The sequence below is a fragment of the Zootoca vivipara genome, chromosome 17 (genome assembly GCF_963506605.1).
Source record: "Zootoca vivipara chromosome 17, rZooViv1.1, whole genome shotgun sequence".
In the NCBI taxonomy this organism is placed as follows: domain Eukaryota; kingdom Metazoa; phylum Chordata; class Lepidosauria; order Squamata; family Lacertidae; genus Zootoca; species Zootoca vivipara.
Genome location: NC_083292.1, coordinates 23739368 through 23759498, shown reverse-complemented (window position 1 = coordinate 23759498; position 20131 = coordinate 23739368). Strand labels below are relative to the sequence as shown.

At 47.7% G+C, this 20131-nt stretch overlaps 1 protein-coding gene across 1 annotated transcript in view; it reads right to left on the bottom strand.

Annotated features, from left to right (window-relative positions):
• PCNX3 (pecanex 3) overlaps positions 1–13914 on the bottom strand; it is a 53283-nt gene extending 39369 nt beyond the window's left edge. Inside the window, exons 1-5 of the mRNA XM_035098162.2 lie at positions 12886–13914; positions 5399–5592; positions 4680–4782; positions 1025–1064; positions 346–441 (exon numbers count right to left, since the gene is read on the bottom strand). Of these exons, the coding sequence (XP_034954053.1) occupies positions 346–441; positions 1025–1064; positions 4680–4782; positions 5399–5592; positions 12886–13038 (586 nt within the window). The 5' untranslated portion in view covers positions 13039–13914. The remainder of the gene's footprint in view (positions 1–345; positions 442–1024; positions 1065–4679; positions 4783–5398; positions 5593–12885) is intronic.
• Between the last annotated feature and the right edge of the window lie 6217 nt (positions 13915–20131).

Genomic DNA, 20131 nt, shown 5'->3' with positions numbered 1-20131 from the left:
TCCCTTACCACTGGTCTTGCCAGCTAGGGATGATGGGAGTTATAGTCCAAAAACAGCTGAAGACCTAAGGTTGGGAAACACTGCCTTAGAAGGTGGTGCATTAGAGGATTTTAAGCAAAGGCTGGATGGCCACCTTGCAGGGGTGTGGTAATCGTAAGGGATTGGACCATATGGCTGTTGAGATCCTTTGAAGCCCGTTGCCAGTCAGAGCAGAAACACTGGGATAGACAGACAAACAGCCCCGCTTGGAAGAAGGCAGCTTTGTAAGTCTATAAAACTACTACTTCCCGTCTCGTTCAGGGCCTCCCCTCCATCTCGCCCCACCAACCACAGCCAGGGACCTACCACGGTTCTCGGGGGAACAGTGCTGGAGCATGTCCCGGTCAGCTGCCGTGACAATGACGTTGTTGCTGCCTTGCTCACGCACGAGTTCTTTGATGTCTGTAGGATGAAGCGATAGGAGCTTGAGAGGCTTCCCCCCCTTCACAGACAACCCACCCCCTCGCCACACTTCATTCATGCCTCCAACCTCAGCTATAAAGCCAGGGTTCTTTGCTCTACGGCAGATGAGGGCATCTCTTCTCTACCGAGGTCCACGTTCCCTTGGGCGTAATCTGCTGGGGGCTGCATACTGGTCACAGGCACTGCAGACCCACTTCCTCCCCCCTTACATGAATTTAAGCCAAGGGCCAGATCTAGACCTAGGGCTGCAAATTGCCCTGCCCCTGCTTTGAAGCACATGGCTGGAGAAACCCACCGCCTCCTGCTGAGCTCAGGAGGGTGAGATCATCAGGGCCACTTTCTGCCATTGCCACTTTCTGCCCCTATTCAGAAACGCATACGTTGGAAAGCAATCGGAAAACGGCAGAGTGCCCACGGTATTGTAGTGCTGGGAGGATCAGGTGCAAGACCATTCACTGCAAAGGGGCCTTATGCAGAGTGGATTTCTCCCACCCCCTCCCCTGCCCCCGATTTATAACTGGCATCACGTTCTGCACAGAATCGGCAGAAGGAAGAGTCTCACCTCTTACAGGCCTCCCGTCCTCCAAGTGGGGCAGCAGATCCTAAAAGGCAAAAAGAAAGATCAAACAGCTCTTTCACAGAAAGATTATTGGGGGAGGGCAGGAAAGAAGCTTGGACCGCCACGCCTTTCAGAGCAGCCATAACTCAGTGTGAGTGTAGCACGTGCAAAAAAATCCCAGGTTCGATCCCTGGCATCTCCAGACATGGTTGTAAGAGAATCCTGCCTGAAACTCTGGAGAGCCGCTACCAGTCACTGTAGGCAACGGACTGACTCAGTATAAGGCAGTTTCCTATGTTCATAACACTCTCTTCTCGACCATGTCTGAGGTCCAGCTGAAGGGCAGTGGAGGCACGCCTCGTGCAAGGATCTCTCAAGCAGCCCATGCCCTGGAGGGCCAAGCACCCGACCCCTTACCCTGCTTCTCCCGTGCAGCACTTCATTTCAACCAGAGCATTTGAGGGCTTACCTAGAGTGCCTCCCTGCTGAAGGGCAGGGCTCAGATGCTTTTTATCATTGTTGCTGTTCCCGCTTTTCATTTTATTACACACTAGCTTGCCCTGCCACACATTGCTGTGGCTAATCCCTGTGACTGCCCCCACCCTGTGCCGATCCATGACGTATCCCGCCCCCTCCTCCCCCCACCCCCGGCTCATCCCTGTGACTGGTCCCACCGTGCCCTGACCTATCCCGTCCCGTCCCCTCCTCTCCCCAACCCCCACCCAGGAAAGTCAGTACCTCCATTCAACCTAGTTTGTAAAGGCTTCGGCCTAGTATGTAAACGGGAGCCGAGGTGCTGTTGAGAGGGAAGGTTTTATAGGTGCAGTACTGGTGTAGCTGCCGCTAGAGGGCGCTGATTTGCAACCTGGTTCTTTTCCCAGCATGCATTTTCGTCTGAGTGGTGTGTTTTGAAATACATTTTTTGGGGTTTTTTTTACCTGGCACAGGTGTGACATCTGTCTTTGAATACGGTACGGGGTTACTCTCATATTCGCATGAGGCATTGTGTGAAAATTTGAATGCAATCAGTCAAGTGGTTTTGGTGAAACGTGGATACTAACGGACATGGCCTCATGGCCAGTTAACATTTTTATATATATATATATATATATATATATATATATATATATATATATATATACATATACATATATACATATATATATATATACTAGTGTCTTCAGCCCGTTAAATAAACGGGCGCTAGAATGCATGCCGGCTCCTCGATCTGGTGCTCCGCGCAGCGCTGATCAGCGCCGACCCGGCAGGCCGCCAGATCAAGGAAGCGGCCTGCCGGGTCGGCACCCAGCAGCGCTGCACGAAGCACCGGGGGACTGGTGGTGGGGAAGGCAGGCAGGCGCTTGCTCTATTGCCTGCCTGCATTCCCCACTGCCTGTCACACGAAGATCGGCGATCTTCGGCTGTCCCCCGATGCGCTACGGCTCGGGGAAGCAGGCAGGGAGACGCAACAGCCCGCAGCTTCCCGGGCTGTTGCGTCTCCCTGCCTGCTTCCCCAAACTAAAGTGCGCGGGGGACAGAGCCGAATTGCGGCGCGGGGGGGGGGGCTTTTTGCCGTTTGCCTTCCCCGAGCTAAGGGGGAGGCAAACGGCAAAAAGCCCCCGCCACGCCGCAATTCGGCTCCGGGACTGGCTTGGCGGTGGCGGGAAGAAGGGGAGGAATTCCTCCCCTTCTTCCCGCCACCGCCAAGCCAGTCTGCAGTGGGGGCTTTTCGCCGTTTGCCTTCCCCCCAGGGGGAGGCAAACGGCGAAAAAACCCGCCGCACCATACTTTGGCTCGGAGACTGGCTTGGCGGCGGGAAGAAGGGGAGGAATTCCTCCCCTTCTTCCCGCCGCCGCCAAGCCAGTCCCCGAGCCGAAGTGCGGCGCGGCGGGTGCTTTTTACCGTTTGCCTCCCCCTTCACTCCGGGAAGTCAAACAGCGAAAAGCCCCCACCGCGCCGCACTTCGGCTTGGGGACTGGCTTGGCGGCGGTGGGAAAAAGAGGAGGAATTCCTCCTCTTCTTCCCGCCGCCGCCAAGCCAAAGCCGGCTTCCCTCGGCGCCCACTGCCGCTTCGGCCGAGGAAGCGCCGTCCCATGCCGGAGGTACGCGGCAAGGCTGCCGGGGGGAGCGCTTCTTTTCCCCGCCGCCTCGCCGCGCACCTCCAGCATGAGACCGGGCTTCGGAACGGCGGTTGGCGGAGCGGCGGTTGGCCGTTGTCCCTCCGTCCAATCCCTGTGTCTCTGGGGTACATGCGCAGTACCCCAGGGACACACGGGACAACTGGACGCAGGGACAACTTGGACATTATTATATAGGATATATATATATAATATAAAAATTATGGTGCTGGAGGAGACTCTTGAGAGTCCCATGGACTGCAAGAAGATCAAACCTATCCATTCTTAAGGAAATCAGCCCTGAGTGCTCACTGGAAGGACAGATCCTGAAGCTGAGGCTCCAATACTTTGGCCACCTCATGAGAAGAGAAGACTCCCTAGAAAAGACCCTGATGTTGGGAAAGATTGGGGCACAAGGAGAAGGGGACGACAGAGGATGAGATGGCTGGACAGTGTTCTCGAAGCTACGAACATGAGTTTGACCAAACTGCGGGAGGCAGTGGAAGACAGGAGTGCCTGGCGTGCTCTGGTCCATGGGGTCACAAAGAGTCGGACACGACTAAACGACTAAACAACAACAACATATATATACAGTAGATATTCTGCTTCCGCTTGAATGAGTGACCCCTGGGAGTCCTGGGCTTCTGATCAGGTTTGCACCTTCTTTGTGGGATGGCAGCATCAGCAACTGCCAGGCCACCCACTTGACAACTGGGATGTCTCCAAGTCTGTGCATGTTGAGTTAACCTCAGCTATGTCTTTTACATACATAAGATAAAGGAAAGGCTACAACATCGGGGGCTTTTGGGGTGGGGTGGGGCGGAAGGGAAGGGAAGGGAAGGGAAGCAACCATGGGATAACATGGTCACGGTCACCCCCTCTCTCACAATGCTATAACCCAGGGTCATCCAAGGAAGCTGAGTGGTGGGATATTCAGAGCATACCAAAGGGAATACATCTTTACAAAGCATGTAAGTTAAATGATGGCATTCACCTCCCATAAGATGCATTGCTGACCACTAGTTTAGAGGCCTGCAAAGGGCAATTAGACAGACCTAGAACAAGGCTGTCTGGAGCTACTAGTCCCATTGGCTGTAATCTGCCTCCAGGGTCAGAGGCAGCCTGACGCCTCTGAATGCCAGTCACAAGTGGGAGAGGGTTGGCCGCTGGGGGAAGCAGGGTAGGGCACTGATCTGATCCAGCCGTGCTCATACAAGATTCTGCAATGCACAATCCAGGCGGCAAGAGCCTGGCATCTGTCCTTCTGTACTCTGCAAATAAATCCTAGGGTCACAGAATGAGAAGACAGCAGGCAGTGCAATTCAGCCAGACACCTTCCCAGCAGCATCCTATGCCCCCCCACCCCCTCCGAAAGCTTCCAAGGAAGGTGGCATGTCTCAGCAGCTCATTCTGCAGTGCCAGGTCCGGTGCTGCCCCCTTGATATTTTCTCCCGCCAAAGGGGATGACCGTGGTCCCGATAACGCCACCAGTGCTCTCAGCCCCCATTTCCCAACCCTTAGAGAAGCTTCCTTGCTCTTACCATGACCTGGTTGAAGCCAAACACAGAATGTTGGGAACTGCATCTCACAGGAGGTGTGGAGCTGACCTTCCGAAACACTGTCATCTCCACCCCGCCAGGGTCTCTGCGAGGAGAGAGGGAGAGGAATGGAGCCAGGGCCAAGTTTAAAATTAAAAACAATACGGATTGGTGAGGGGCTATAGCTCAGTAATACAGCATCTGCTTTGTATGCTGAAGGTCCCAGGTTCAATCCTCGACGGCGTATCCAGGTATGTCCCCTGCCTGAAACCCTCAAGACACTGTAGACAATGCTGACCTAGATGAACCAACAGTCTAGTTTGGTATTGGGCAGTTTCTTAAGTTCCTATGCTGCTAAATGGGATTCGTTAGACCACAAAGCTAAATTCTGTCCTCAGCTGACAGAGGCAATATGCTTCTGGATACTTACTGCTGGGAATCACAGATGGGGAGAGTGATGCTACACTTGGATCCTGCTTTTGGGCTTCTCGTGGGCATTTAGCTGTCTGCTTTGAAAACAAGACGTTGGGCTATATGGGCCTTTGGCCTGATCTAGCAGGGCTCACCTTATGTTTTTAAGCAAAACTGTCACATCAAATAAGAATAAAAATAATAATCTCGCCAGTACAAGGGGGACGAGAACAGAGACAGGGCAAAGGCGGTCCATGCAAGTCACCCAACTGCAAGAAGCTGAGACGCACCCTCTCAGACCCCCTGCTCACCTGGCCAAGTTCCCCTCGTCCGCTGCAGCGCCATCGTCGGCCTTGGCACCCTCAGCAAGTGCAGAGTTCTTCTCTACAATCTCACCCTGATCAAACATGGTGTGCAGGCGGTAGTTGATGGTCTTGACTGTAGTGAAGAAGGTGGCAACCACCGCGCAGTAGACACCTGCCACCACGATACTGGGAGGCATCACCTGCCAGGGAAAAAGATGGCTGTGCATTAAAAGGACAGTTGTTAGATAAAGATGCCGCAGGTACCGTGTTTCCCCTATTTTAAGACGTAGTCATTATATAAGCCATAGCAGGATTTTTAGCGTTTAGGAAATAAAAGCCATACCCTGAAAATAAGCCATACCTCCGAGGAGCGAGACCGCTGAGTGCCCCAGCCAGCCAGCGGGACCCAGCAGGAGAGCCAGCAGGACGAGGAGGAGGCTTGCCGGGTCGTCGCCCAGCAGCGCGCGCGGAGCGCCCCGAGCCTCTGAGAGCCAGCAGGACGAGGAGGAGGCTTGCCGGGTCGTCGCCCAGCAGCGCGCGCGGAGCGCCCCGAGCCTCTGAGAGCCAGCAGGACGAGGAGGAGGCTTGCCGGGTCGTCGCCCAGCAGCGCGCGCGGAGCGCCCCGAGCCTCTGAGAGCCAGCAGGACGAGGAGGAGCTTGTCGGGTCGTTGCCCAGCAGCGCGCGCGGAGCGCCCCGAGCCTCTGGGATTGTTGTTGCTGCTGCTGGCTGCCGGAGGCTCGGGGCGCTCCGCGCGCGCTGCTGGGCAACGACCCGGCAAGCCTCCTCCTCGTCCTGCTGGCTCTCAGAGGCTCGGGGCGCTCCGCGCGCGCTGCTGGGCGACGACCCGGCAAGCCTCCTCCTCGTCCTGCTGGCTCTCAGAGGCTCGGGGCGCTCCGCGCGCGCTGCTGGGCGACGACCCGGCAAGCCTCCTCCTCGTCCTGCTGGCTCTCAGAGGCTCGGGGTGCTCCGCGCGCCCGAGCCAGCAGCCTGGCCTCTCTTTTATTGCCTGCCCGAGGCGGCCTGCCGCCCCGCCACTGGAACCGGCGGCTGCAGAGCGGAGCGCTCCGCAGCGCCAGGCGGAGCACAGCGGCCTGGCCTCTTTTTTTTTCTTTTTTGCCTGCCGCCCCGCCACCGGAACCGGCAGCTGCAAAGAGGAGCGCTCCGCAGCACCAAGCGCTCGGAGCGCCCTGCAGCGCTGGGCGGAGTGCAGCGGCCTGGTCTCTTTGGTTTGGGTTTTTTTGCCTGCCGCCCTGCCACCGGAACCGGCAGCTGCAGAGAGGAGCGCTCCGCAGCGCCGGACGAAGCACTGAGCCAGCGGCCTGCTGCCTTGGTGCCTGGACCCAGCTGCTGCTGCAGCGCCGCACAGAGCGCCCAGCAGCACCCCAGCCAGCTGCCTGGCCCCTCCGAGGAGGCCTTAAGGTACAAGACATCCCCTGAAAATAAGACACCGTGTGTTTTTTTGAGTAAAAAAAAGAATAAGACGGTGTCTTAAAAAGGGGGAAACACGGTATTAGCATCCACGTTAAAGAAATCAACAAACCACTTTGAGTGCGCTGTTCTGAAATGCGCAGCTTTTTGGTGCATGTATTAAAGTAGCCAGAAGGAAAAAGGTCTACATTATTGTAATGAAAGTGAGAGGCATGATCCAACTGGAAGGGAATTCCAGTGTTTTGGGGCTACCCCCGAGAAGTTCCCATCTCCTGTGCACATCAGCTTAGTTGATCTGAAGAGCAGGCATTCAAGAAAGATTTTTGAAACAGATATTTAGTGCACAAACACAATAGTATCTAGTCCCAAGCCATTTAGGGTCTGGAAGGTTAAGACAAGCACTTTGAATTGAGCCCAGAAACTTGTTGGCAGCTAATGCAATTGGCACAAAGATCAGAGCTATGCATTCAGATTTCCTAGCCTGCCTTTTCCAGGCAGCAGCATTTTACACCAGCTGCAACTTCCAGTCTATTTTCAAAGGCAGCCCCGCAGGAAGTGCATTGCAGCAGCCTAATCTGGTGGCAGCCCAAAGCGCAGCATAGGTTGCATAAAGCGCGCGCACACACACACACACACACACACAAACACTAGGCACCTGTTCTTTGCACAACAGAAACTGATTCAGAAGCACACCTGACTATCCGTGCCTTTGTAACTTCCGAACAAACACGGTTCAAATGACACAATACTTCTTTGGAACCAATTCACGTTCAGAATGACAGAAGTGAGCTTCTGAGCTACACAGAACTGTTTTTCAGGTGCAGGTATTCGAAGCAAAACATTTTTTTAATTGTCAGAAGATAGAAGGCAGTGCTGTAACTTCAAGCTGGTGCAGACACCATGAGTGAATGTTTTAATGTTTACGTTCAACTCCCACGCCTGGTAAAAAGAGCTATGTTTAACTAAAGAGCTCCACTGAGCCGGACTGAAGCTATCTGCACAAAGAAACTCAGCATCTTTTTCAAAAGAACACTGAGAGCATCAGGATGCTCAATTCCCTCACCAGATGCCGAGAGAGAGCTCTAAGGTTAACGGTCCAGAAAGAGGAATCACAGTTCAGTGGAGGAGCATATACTTTGTACCCAGAAGGCCTCATTTTCAATTTCCAGCATCTCCCCTTTAAAGTAGATAGGAAGCACTCTTTTCTGCCTAAGAATGGGACAGCCACTGCCAGTCAGAGTTGACAACAACACAGTAATCATGGTCATCATAGTAATAACAACTTTTTGCTTATACCCTGCCCATCAGACTGGGTTGCAAGATTCCCAGTTTAGTACAGAGAGTCTTCTGAGCATTATTCAGACTGAGGATTTTGCTTTGCAGACTTGCCGCAGCAAAATCCAAACAGGACACTGGTGAGCAATTTGCTTTCAGTGGTGATGCTTTGCTAACAAGCCTATTTTAGTCCCCAAGCTGGAAAGAATCTACAGCAGGCATCCCCAAACTGCGGCCCTCCAGATGTTTTGGCCTACAACTCCCATGATCCCTAGCTAACAGGACCAGTGGTCGGGGAAGATGGGAATTGTAGTCCAAAACATCTGGAGGGCCGAAGTTTGGGGATGCCTGATCTACAGGAATACATCATCTGCGGCACTCTTGATTGGGCCACTGAAATTCCCACACCTGAGCAACCCCATCATGGCTCACCCCAAAGACACTTTGCAACAGTGACTCAGAGAAACCTGGCCATTATTAAGTGACAGCCATATCCCAGAACCCCTGATTTCCCTCCATTCCCAACTGCACAGAATGGGCCTATTTCTTTGGAACCATTGAAGTTCCTATTGAGTCTGTAGTGGGAAGAGTTGAGAAAAAGCCAGAGCCACAAACACAAAGAAGGGGCTGCGGTGGAGCCACAAGTAGAGCCCACACCTTCCAGGTCAACCTGGCTGCAGCCACGCAAAAACATGTGCAATAATTCCATGTCCTTTAGGCACCTAACTGGGAGCATGCCAAATTCCTTTTATTTTTAGGAAAACAGGCTTATACCGAGACAAACCATTGGACCATCTACCTCAGTATTGAATTCACGCACTGGTAGTGACTCTTTGGGATTTCAGATGGGGGTCTCTTCCAGTCCTACTTCAAGGTGCTGGGAACTGAACCTGGGACCATCCTTCTGCATGCAAAGCAGATGTTCTACCACTCGTTTACAGCCCTTCCGCACAACTCTGTATAGGCACATAGAAAATTGCCTTATACCAAGTCAGACCGCTGTCCAACTGGAATTGCCTACACTGACTGGCAGCAGCTCTCCAGGGTTGTTACCTGAAAATTGAACAAGTAATTAAGACTGACGAAGCAGCTTCAGAAGTGGCGCTGACTCTCCACCTGTAGTGAAAACATTGCTGGGAGAAGGCATTTCAAGCTTCTCCTAAGCAACACGAACAATCCTTCAGGATTCAGCCTTCTGCAAAGATTTGGGGCAGGGGAGTCAAAGTCGTCGGGCACCAGGCACTACTAGCCATGTACATGCACCCAAGCCACAAGGACCCAGTCTCCCCTCCTCCGCACCAGCCGTCCAGCTCCAGTTTCACACAGCAACTTCCCCATTATGATTCTCACATGCTTGGCAAGGAGCAACTGCAAGCAGCGAGGCGAGACTGTGTCTGACACAATAACTAAATTCCCAAGGCTTTGGGTTTCTTTATTATTATTATTATTATTATTATTATTATTATTATTATTATTTACAACGTTCTTATACCAGTGATCAAAATTCGCCAGGTGTGTTTTCAACTGGTGCGGTTTCCAGCTACAATCATGTAGAGATCTCTGGATGTCAGGTTGGCAACTGACCTCTCCATCTGGCTGGCCCTTCCAGCTTTCTTAAGCAGGTAAGTAGAAGAGCTTATTCACTGTGTTTATGTCCCACCTTCTCCTCCAAGAAGTCCATGGTTCACCCTCCCCCCCCCACTCCTCAGTTAATCCCTACAATAACCCTGTGAGGTAGGTTAAGAGGCTGTGACTGGCCCAAGGTCACCCAGTGAGCTTCATGACTAAGTGGGGATTTGAACCCTGATCTCCCAGGTCCTAGTCCAACACACTAACCACTACACCACACTGGCTTCCTAGAGGTCTTCTGCTATGGGACAGCTCTCTCTCTCTCTCTATATATATATATATGTTAAGTTTTCAATTTTACAATTACATCATTTTCCATTTTTATACAATAGATCTTTTAGACTTCCCACCCGGCGTTCCATGACAGTTCTTTATACATCTTGCATAGCTGCGTATACATTAGTTCCTCATCTCATTTTCTACATTCTCATAACCTTTATATTGTCAACTGTTGGTCACAATGTATCCCCTACCTGGAATTAAGTCAGTAAATAAATATGGGGAAAGCAAAATGCACTTAGAGAAGTATCTGAAATGTTTTCCTTGAAGCTTGAGTTTATTTTAATTTGGATTGTTTTATTTAAGGTTTTAATGTGTTGTAAACTGCTTTGAGATTTTTTTCTTTAAAATATAGAAATGAATTTAATAGTAATAATAATAATAAATGTCACTGTAAAAAGAAAAGTGACTAGGCATTCCATTGTGGCGACCGTAACCCTGGTTTAAGGTGCCATTTGGCGGTTAGCTTATATACCTGAGTTTCTAACACTGGTTTACATCACTCATCAACAAAGTCCTCTGGGTGTTTGCAAAATCGAGGAAAACTGGAAAGAGAAGTTGCTGAATTGGAACTAATTACCAAGCTTAAAACCATGGAGCCACCTGGGATGAATAGAGACATTGGATTCTTATCTCATTATGCATGATCAAGCTTTCTTTAGCACCTCAGCCCTTGTTTCCCCCCCCCCCAGGACTAATTGCAGCCATCAGCAGCCGTTAACAGCCATCCACAGGTTTACCACTCCCATCAGCCCATCACCCATCCACACCCACCCCCACCACCCTCTGTATATATATATAAGGGCCTGACACTTCCGTTTCCAGTGTATCTGAAGAAGTGTGCATGCACACGAAAGCCCATACCAAAATAAAAACTTAGTTGGTCTTTAAGGTGCTACTGAAGGATTTTTTTTTATTTTGCAAAATCGAGGAATCAGCAAAGCACAAACATAAAATCAACCCATGCCAAAACATGTATTAAAAATAGTATCAAAGCAACCAGCATCAAACAGAACCCAGCATAAAGTTGTGCTCTCTGGAGGAAAGGTGGGATGCAAATGTAATGTAATAAATAAACAAATAATGACCGGCTGGAATGGAAGCAGTTCAGGAAGGGCTGGATTGGGCCCTAGTTCTGTTGCTCTCTCCAGTGTTCAAAACTCCCATTGTTCTAGGCGCATTTTGCAACAGGGAATTTCATTAGCGCGAGCACTTTCTGAGCTCTGGGCGCAGTACTGCACCTACGATTCCAGAATACAACTGCAGAGTGGAAGGAAAGGAGGACCTTTTTCTGCCTCCCCGTTTCCAGCCACTCTGAAGACTGGAGAAGAGACCCTCTTAAGAATATTAGAGGGGTGGGCAGGGGAAGGACTAGAGCATGTGAAAAATAAGCATAGTATTTTAGCTGGAATTCATTCATTTTCAGCTTTGTATTCTGGTTATAAAAAAAGCACACCTAGACATTCTGTTGTTGCGCCCATAACCTAGGTTTAAGGTGCCATTTAGCTCCTAGCTTTCCTAACTCAGTTTCTAACACTGGCTCCCTCTGCTGGCTCCTGATGGAATGGTTGGGGGTCACTGTGGTAAACAAGATGCAAGTAAGATCCAGCAGGGTTCTTCTTTGTGATACGCTCCATTAACACACACACACACACACACACACTTGCTATTTTGCCTATGGCAACTCCCCTCCCAAAGTGCACAACGCTTGGAAGGATTTTTGCCAGAACCTGGAGTGTTCTGTAGTACAAATTACCACCATTACCCACCCACCCCACCCCCCAAACCTAGTTTTGGTCCTCAGAGTCTCTGCTCATTACACAGCAATATTATGTATCTACTAAAACCGCCGGGACTAGGCTCTGGCTTTTGGTTTGAACGTTTGCAACTAGGTTGGCAAGGGATTTGTAAATGTAGTTCAGTGCGGAACTATTGAGAAAACTGTCTATGTTTGGCTTGCAAAAGAGAAAATTAATGGGGAGAGGGAGGAGAGAGGACAGCATTTTTCAAATATCTGAAGAGCTGTCATGCAGAAGAAGATGGAGCAGGCTTGATCCCTGGTGCTCCAGCGGACAGGACTTAAACAAATGGGTAGTAACTGCAGGGATGAACATTAGAAACAACTTCCTAACAGCAAGAGTTGTTTGACGGTGGAACTGACTACTTCAGGAGGCAGTGAGTTCTCCTTTGCTAGTGGTATTTTAGCAGAAGCTGGACAGCCATCCACCAAGGTAGGCTGTAGTTGCATCCTGCAGCACAGATCCTGCAGGAATAGATGGCCTGAGAGATAAGTTCTCAGAGGACCAGGATGGCATTGCTTGGAAGCCATGAAAGCTAGAAGCTGGTCCAAAAAGAGAAAAGGCTGGTGGGGGGTGGGAAGAGAACTTCCACTCCATGTTTTTAGTTAAGTCACACTGATTAGACAATCAGTCAGGCATTGGACTCTTCCATCTTGGACCTGAAATTCTAGGCATTCCAAGCCAGTTGTCCATCCACCCATCTTGAAATTCAATCAGTAATTATTCCTATCTCTGGTTAAGCTTCTCACTTCAAGCTTCCCACTTTGCAAAGACAACACTATCTTAACGGCAAGATTCAGGCTGTAAAATGAAGAGCTGCCACTGGGATTACTTGATGCAAGAAGCTGAAATTTCAAGAGCTTCTAACGTTCTTGTCTATACAGTACCTTTGTGCCTTGAAAGAGGACAAAGAAATGAGTGAATAAATAAGGAGGGGAAGCTTCTTCAGGTATAAGCAGCAGCAAGGAGGGAGGCTCCTGCTGTACAACCCTTTGTACCCTGAAAAGTGCTACAGGACGTTAACACCAACATACCAACACTCCCCCCCCCGCCCCCCGCAGCCTACTGAGACCCAGACTCACCATGTACAGCAGGAAAGGGAAGATGAGCAGGAAGATCCAAGTATAGAGGTGGAAGCAGTTGGAGAAGGTGCTCTGGTGTGGGTCAAAGAACCAGCCACCGGTCAGTGAAGCCCAGACGCCCTGGCGTAGGATCTGCAGGACCTGCGACCCCATGTCCACGGTGGGGCCGCCTCTTCCTCTTCTTCTTCTTCCTCCTCCTCCTCCTCAGGGAACACCACTGCCCAGCTGGCACTCACAGATTCCTTCATCAAGGCAGCTTGAGGCCCATGATCCACAAGGCCTGGGGAATCCAGAACCCTCTCCTCCCCACTTTTGGGTCTTACTTCAGCTCTCTCTACAAACCCTTTCCTCTAGCAGCGGGTTGGGGAGAGGGGGGCAATTCACCAAAGGTCCATGCTCCCCTTCAGCAAGGCAGGTTCGCCACACCACTATCCCCCCTCCCACTCTGGGCAACCATACCCTACCCTCCCCAACCTCCACTGTGGAGAAGCTTCTTTCTCCACTATCTCCACTATGGAGGCTCACTATGGAGACTCATGCCATCTTGGCTTCAAAAGATGGGGCTCCGCCCGGGCACCTTGGTGGATCTTCGCAAGGGTTGCAGTGGGACTCCCCTGGAGGCAGGACGACGGCAAAATGGGACCACGCTCGATATAGCACAAGCTGCTCCAAAACACTAGTGACGGCGGGAACCCCAAAACCTAGCCAGCCTGCACTGGAAGTGGCCCCTGGGGGTGCCAACTGGGGGTGCCGGCCCAGGCGGGAAGAGACAGCCCCGAAATTGCTAGGGGGGCCCTCGGGTAAGTACAGAGCAAAATTAAGCTGGAGAACGGCCGCACCTCTCCAAAAAATAAAAAGGGGAGTCAAAGTCCAGTTTACTTCCGGGGTCGAAGGTCAGCCCTACTTGGCCTGAGCAGAGAGGGGCTCCCGGTGCCTCAACCTACTCAGGGGCTGGGGAGGCCGGAAGAAGAGCCCGAGAAGCAGCAGGAGCAGCAGCCACGGCACCGCGCATGCGCCATCCTCTCCCGTTTCCCCCTTGCAGGCAGGAAGTAAAAGGGAAGGGTCAAGAGGGAGAGCATGGATGGGGGTGTCGCTCTTGACGAGATCGCAGATATATGAAAAAGGTGGAGAGATATATTTCGGTCTCAAAACGGGAAGTCAGTGAGGTCTGTCCATATATATATATATATATATATATATATATATATATATATATATACACCTCAATTTTAAAAAAATCCCAATACGTACTGTATTTTACTGAAAAGTCCCCTTTGACTTAAAAAAAAAAGGAAGACAGATACAAAGATAGGAGTAACTCGCTTTTTCTAGCTCGCGGCTTTCTGCACGTAGGATTTTTGGTTGTGTGAGTTTTTCAATACAGTATCTGTGAATGCTGCGAGTGACGGGGGGAGTTCCCGCTGAATAAAAATCGGACACGACTAAACAACAACAAGAAAAAAGCACGAGCTCCTTTTTGCTACTGCCCTTCGTTCTACTGTGGGCACTTTGTTCTCCAGTCACGGTCACAATCCTGGATTTCTCCAGCTCTAACTTCTGCGGCGGGAAGAGGACACTTGAAAAGCTTGTTTAATGGGAACCTGAAAGTGACTTATCCAGACAAACTGATGCTCCTCTTCCATTTTAGCCTCTATGAGACGAGGAGGTGCCTTACGCACACATTGACCTTCCTACGCATGCGCACATATGGAGCTCCCTGTGGCCGTTCAAAGGAAGCAGGGTCCTGCGCACGCGCCTAAAATCTTCAACGGCAGAGAGCGAAAGTGAAAAATACGCATGCGTGTCTGAAACCGGAGCTCGAGGGGGGAAGAGGGCGGACATTCAGCCAAAGAAGATACCCTAAGGACCAGTGCGCACGCGCGCATTGCTAGGTTCCTGTTTTTGTTGAGCGGGTTGAGAAGGCGGGGTTTTAGGTGACGATCTTCTCTTCGATTGGCGTACTCAAAATGAGAAACAGCCCTATCTCTCACTGAGAAACGGATCTCTATGCCCTAGCCTAGCCCAATCCCTCAAAGTTTAGGAGAGCAGCTGATGGATGGGAATTGCACAAAGATGCCAGAATCCCTACTCTCCTGCCATCATCCTATAATTTCAAGACGGGGTGAAGTGGGGTGTCGGGCCCATCCAATCCTGACTACATTGGCACAAAAAATAATAATAATTTGCAGCATGCATATAGATTTTTTCGAAATGTTCTGCTTGCTAAATCTATTATCATCGAAGTCAACCTTGCAAAATTGTCTGTAATTCCCAGACTGCCCTCCTAAAGTGACCACGGAGTAAGTCCCACCGATACAGTGGGACTTACTTTTGAGAAGACGTTGTTGTAAAATTTAAGCTGGTTCCTATGAACCCAGAGAAATGGATCTTGACCCAGGGAGAGCTCAAGGATCCAGGCAAGCAGACGAATTTAAGCGTCTCCTGCCCACCAAATAACAGAGACCAAACCAGGACGTACGAAGCAAGGCACTTTTATTTTTGCTGTTGCAACAGGGTCCTTCCTCTCACACAGGAGAACAAGGAAGGAACCCCAAACAAAGATGTCTTGCCCTTAAAAAGAAATTTGAAATTGGTTTCAGCCCACCCCCCAGAAGCATCATCCATATGTCACAGAAGGGGTGTAGCCCAAGACCCCCCTCCCTAGATTCATCATAGGTACATCATGAAAGGGGAGGTCTGGTGGCAGTAATCTGAGCAGTCTGGACCCTGCCCCCTGCCCCCCAAAACCTAATCAACAAAATTGAGAGATATTTACATTTCCCTGTTTCCCAGCCAAGTTAATCACACCCTTTTGTCTGGCAGTCAGGTATCAGGATGCCAGGGATTATCACTTTAATTCCTGAGACAATGAGAAGGTTCCCCCCACCCCACTTCTTCCTTGCAGAGGAACACCTGGTCAGAGAGAGAGTCAAAATGGTGTCAGAAAGGCCTGTCTTCCTGTGCTGCTTCAGACATGTGCCTGTACATTCATGTACATGTTTTATGAACAATTATTATATATATATAGATATGACCTCAAAATTCTTATAACAATTCCCCATTTGGGGCTATAATTTTTCTTAAAAATTGTTGCCCCACAAAAGAATAACCAGATGTGTTGTTTTAGTACTTTGGGAGAAGCATTTCTCAAAAATGGTCTATGTATTACACTTAACAGGATGGTCCACCAATATTGACTGGAAAGTGCAGTTTGCTTGTTTACCCTTTTGTGTGTTCTCAGGTGTCAAAAGCTAGCTCTCCTCTGGTTGCACACCTCCAACGTGGCACAACAGCAACAATCCCTGGTGAATCCCCTTAGGGCTTTCATATTGACCATGTCGCCTGGCACTCACCATAGCTGCCACAGGTTTGGACATGTCATGAGAGAGATGCCTTTGCCTTGGGCTTTCTATGGGCCTTTATTATAGGCTCTGGCCTTGCACTGTAGGGAGTTGCCCAGTTGCTCTTAAAGGAAGAAAGCTACTTGCACCTTGGATACACTTGCCCAATTAGAACTGAAGCCAAATTAAAATTTATACAGCCCCATAAAACATGTCCAAATTAGTCAAATTTAACTCTAAAAGGGATCATTCCTGTTAAATCAAGACATAAATACCTTCATTTATCTGGTGTTTCATGGATCTTGGAGCTTATTCTTGGTAAAATGAGTAAAAACAAATTTAAAAAATGTGTAGAGAAGGTTGGCACACTGCAGAGTGCCAGGTGGGACAAGAAAATGTGGTCATAAGTTGATCTAATCTAAATACTGAACTATGCAATATCCTGATCCTTTAAAAGGCATACAATGCATGGCAATAATACAAAAAAAAAACATTGGGACACTATACATTTTTTTTTTTTTTTTTAAAAACCCAACAATTAAACACAAAATTGGTTCACCTCCCCCTCCTTGTGGAAATAACATACTGTCAGACATAGTTCAATGTTTCTGTCGAATATCACGCAACATAAGACCTAATAATTATATATCAGTTGTATGTCTTGAGGCCATCATGATCTTGAGACAATTCCGGCTGCTTTTAAATCCTAGGGCACAGAGTCTTGAGGTCAAGGAGAGAGAATGTCCTTGCAATTCACTTTCCCCCTTTGTCCCAAAGTCATTTGACACATTTCAGTATTCCTATATAACACATAATGCACAAAACCTTCAAATTATTAATTATACGCCATTTGTATATCTTGAGGCAATCAGGTGAACTTGAGATAATTCTTGCTGCTTTTGCATGTATCTCCAACAAGGGGGTTTTCTTGTCTGCCTTCGAGTCACTGGGAGGAAGTTAACAGTACTTCTATAACAGCACTTCTAAACCTTGCTGAAACGTTATAGCTTTCTAGGTCCTCCTTCTTAGGTTGTGATCAAAGAGATAAAATGTCAATTTGGTTTCCTGTAAAACATCCTTTTGAAAATAGGCCTGCAGGGGGTTGGGGCCTGAAGATATAATTAGTTAAAAAATAATAGTGATAAATAGTCAAGAAAGGGGAGAATATTCTAGAAATTTCTTCTTGGGGAGCTGCAAATAATATAAGATCATAGTTATTTAATTACTGCTGTTATTGTCTACTCAGTCAGTTTAATTTACTTCACCTAGTTTGGCTGTGGAGGAAACAAAGGACAAAAATTTTGTTAATTAGGACACAATCGATAAGTTATTAACATTTTCCTTATGTGGTTCTGAATTCTCTTTGAGGTTCATGTATCTTGTTTGAAAGGGATTATTATTATTATTATTTACAGGAAAGAATGACTTAGATGCTACATTTGTATGTACAGAAAGAAAAAGTAGAAATACCAAAAAAAAAAAGATACAAAAATAAAACAAAATAAAATTTAGATTACCACTCACACAACAATTTTTACCTGGTTATTGTTAGAATAATTTCATAGACATAATGGAAAAACTGATATAATAAATGGAAGCAGATTATTTATAAGCTAAAGAGAAGCGCCAAAGAGAAATGAAATTACTGTTTGTATCTCCTCACTCCTCACTTTTTTTTTTTTTTTTTTTTTTTTTTTGCTGTGGAAGAAAAGAATTGGCAAAACACTCAATCATTGCTACATTAGAAAAGGGAGGGTTATATTAACATAGGGTAATGCTTCGGGGTGAAATGCAAATGAGAGATAAGTATCCATCCTGAGTACCTGCTAGGAAAGAAATGGAGCCTTTTGTTTGCATAGTCTGTCAACTGGTAGACAGCAATTTTCTATGAATTTCCAAGTGTGGAGGGGCTTGTTTAGGTGGCGTCCCCCCCCCCCCCATTGGGAGATAATTTTGCATTAAGGTTCTGAAAGAATTTCTCCACACCCTGAATCTCAGTATTCTGCTGGAAAGGGAAAATTATTTCATGTGAAAATCAGTCAGGAAATGTTCCTAAAATGTACAGAGTTTTGCATGTTGAACTGGAATTGGCAGCTTCTAAACAGTTGATGGTTCTCAATGGTTCTTTATCTATTTATTTTTACATAAGGAAATTTAAATTTAAGTTTCATGTGCAAAGCATAACCTTGAACCTCTTAATTAATTTATAAACTACTCAAGAGACAGACTTATAGTAGTACTCTGCTATTTATACCTGTGGAAAGAATCTGGCATGTTAAGATTTTTGGAACTTGGCAACCACTTAACCTTGATGGACCAGTAACACACATGAGGTTGTTTTCCCTCAGTGGTTCAAAGCTTTACATTAAGAAATTTGAATAATATTTCATGAGCAGATTATAACCTTTTCGCCCCTTAGTTAAAACCTCATTTTTCTCCTCTATTTTCCTCTTCAAGCTGACATAGCCTCTGTGCATGTACAGAGTTCATGATTCGGCAGTCTATTGTACCATTTTTTAAAGTGCTGCACCTCTTGACAAAATTACCATCTGAATAAAGGAAGGGAAGGGGAAAGAGTAGATTTTAAAATAGGGTTAGATTTTACACAGAAACTCACTTTTCAGTGCTTACAAACACATTTTCTCTCCCTCCTTTTTGCAAGTTTGGAAAGGGTTGGAAGGGATCTTGAGTAATCTAGTCCACCCCTTCTGAAATATGGGGATCTCAACACTATCACTGCCCTTAGGATACACATACATTTGAGTACAGACGCCTGACTGGGAAGGAAACACAGGCTATGCCCTATCACGGAAGCACATGTGTGTACTAAGGGAAAAATAAGGAAGGGGAAGATTAAAAGTACCGACGTTATATAGAAGCCTTTAGCAAACCTTAAGATTGGATAAACAGTTTAAGAGGGAATTTACTTCCTTACTAAAACCATTCTGTCCATTTGAATCAAGGTTAAAGTGACTCAGATAGACATTTGCTGGCTATGGATCCTCTACTTTTAATAACATTTCCCTAGAAGGAACACCATATTCCATAGTCACATGGTGAAACATTACATACAGAGCACATGGCTCCCTTGTGACACAGACCTTAAATATTGTGAGTTCACAAACAAACATTTTCAAGGTTACAATCTCCCTTTTCCCTTCCCGCTCCCCCAATAATCTTTCCTTGCCAGAAAGCAGAGCTGGGCTGAATTTCAACCCATCACCACATCAGACACATTGCCTTTCACATAGCTCTAAAATGGGGGTTAGAAGGGACCCTGAGGTCATTTAGTCTAACCCTCTAAGATACAGGATTCACAAGATTTGAATGAAAATACCAACTTTATATAGAACCCTTTAGCAGATGAGTTTTTTTCCTTAAGAGGTGATATCAGGAGCCCAACACAATTGAAGTTAAAACTAGACTCAGATAGACAATTCCTGGCTAAGGAAGCTCTACTTTTGACAAACAATTCACCTTTATAGGAATAGCTGTTCAATTTTCCTTTAGTCAATATTCCTCTAGTCACTTGGAGGAAGACTCCCTTTTAGAGCCTCTCTCAATAACAAACATTTGCACACCTCATGAAGTGAACATTTTCAAGTTTCAAAATATTTTCAAAGCATTGAGCAAGCATTTTCAAACTTACTACTCTTATTTTCCTTCATCCTGCCCCCTCTTTTTACTTTTGGAGAGGAAAAAATGGCCTTCTACAGCCTCTTTAAAACAAACCTTTACACACTACCTCCACTCTTTTAAATATTTGCCATTGTTTTTGGGTTGATCAAGCCCTTACATAAGATTATTTAAGCAAGCTTGCCTTATTATTATATTATTTTAAACTATGCATGCTTTAAAAAAGGCAGTCTGTGGGTGTCATGGCCAAATTTTACACAAACCCCTAA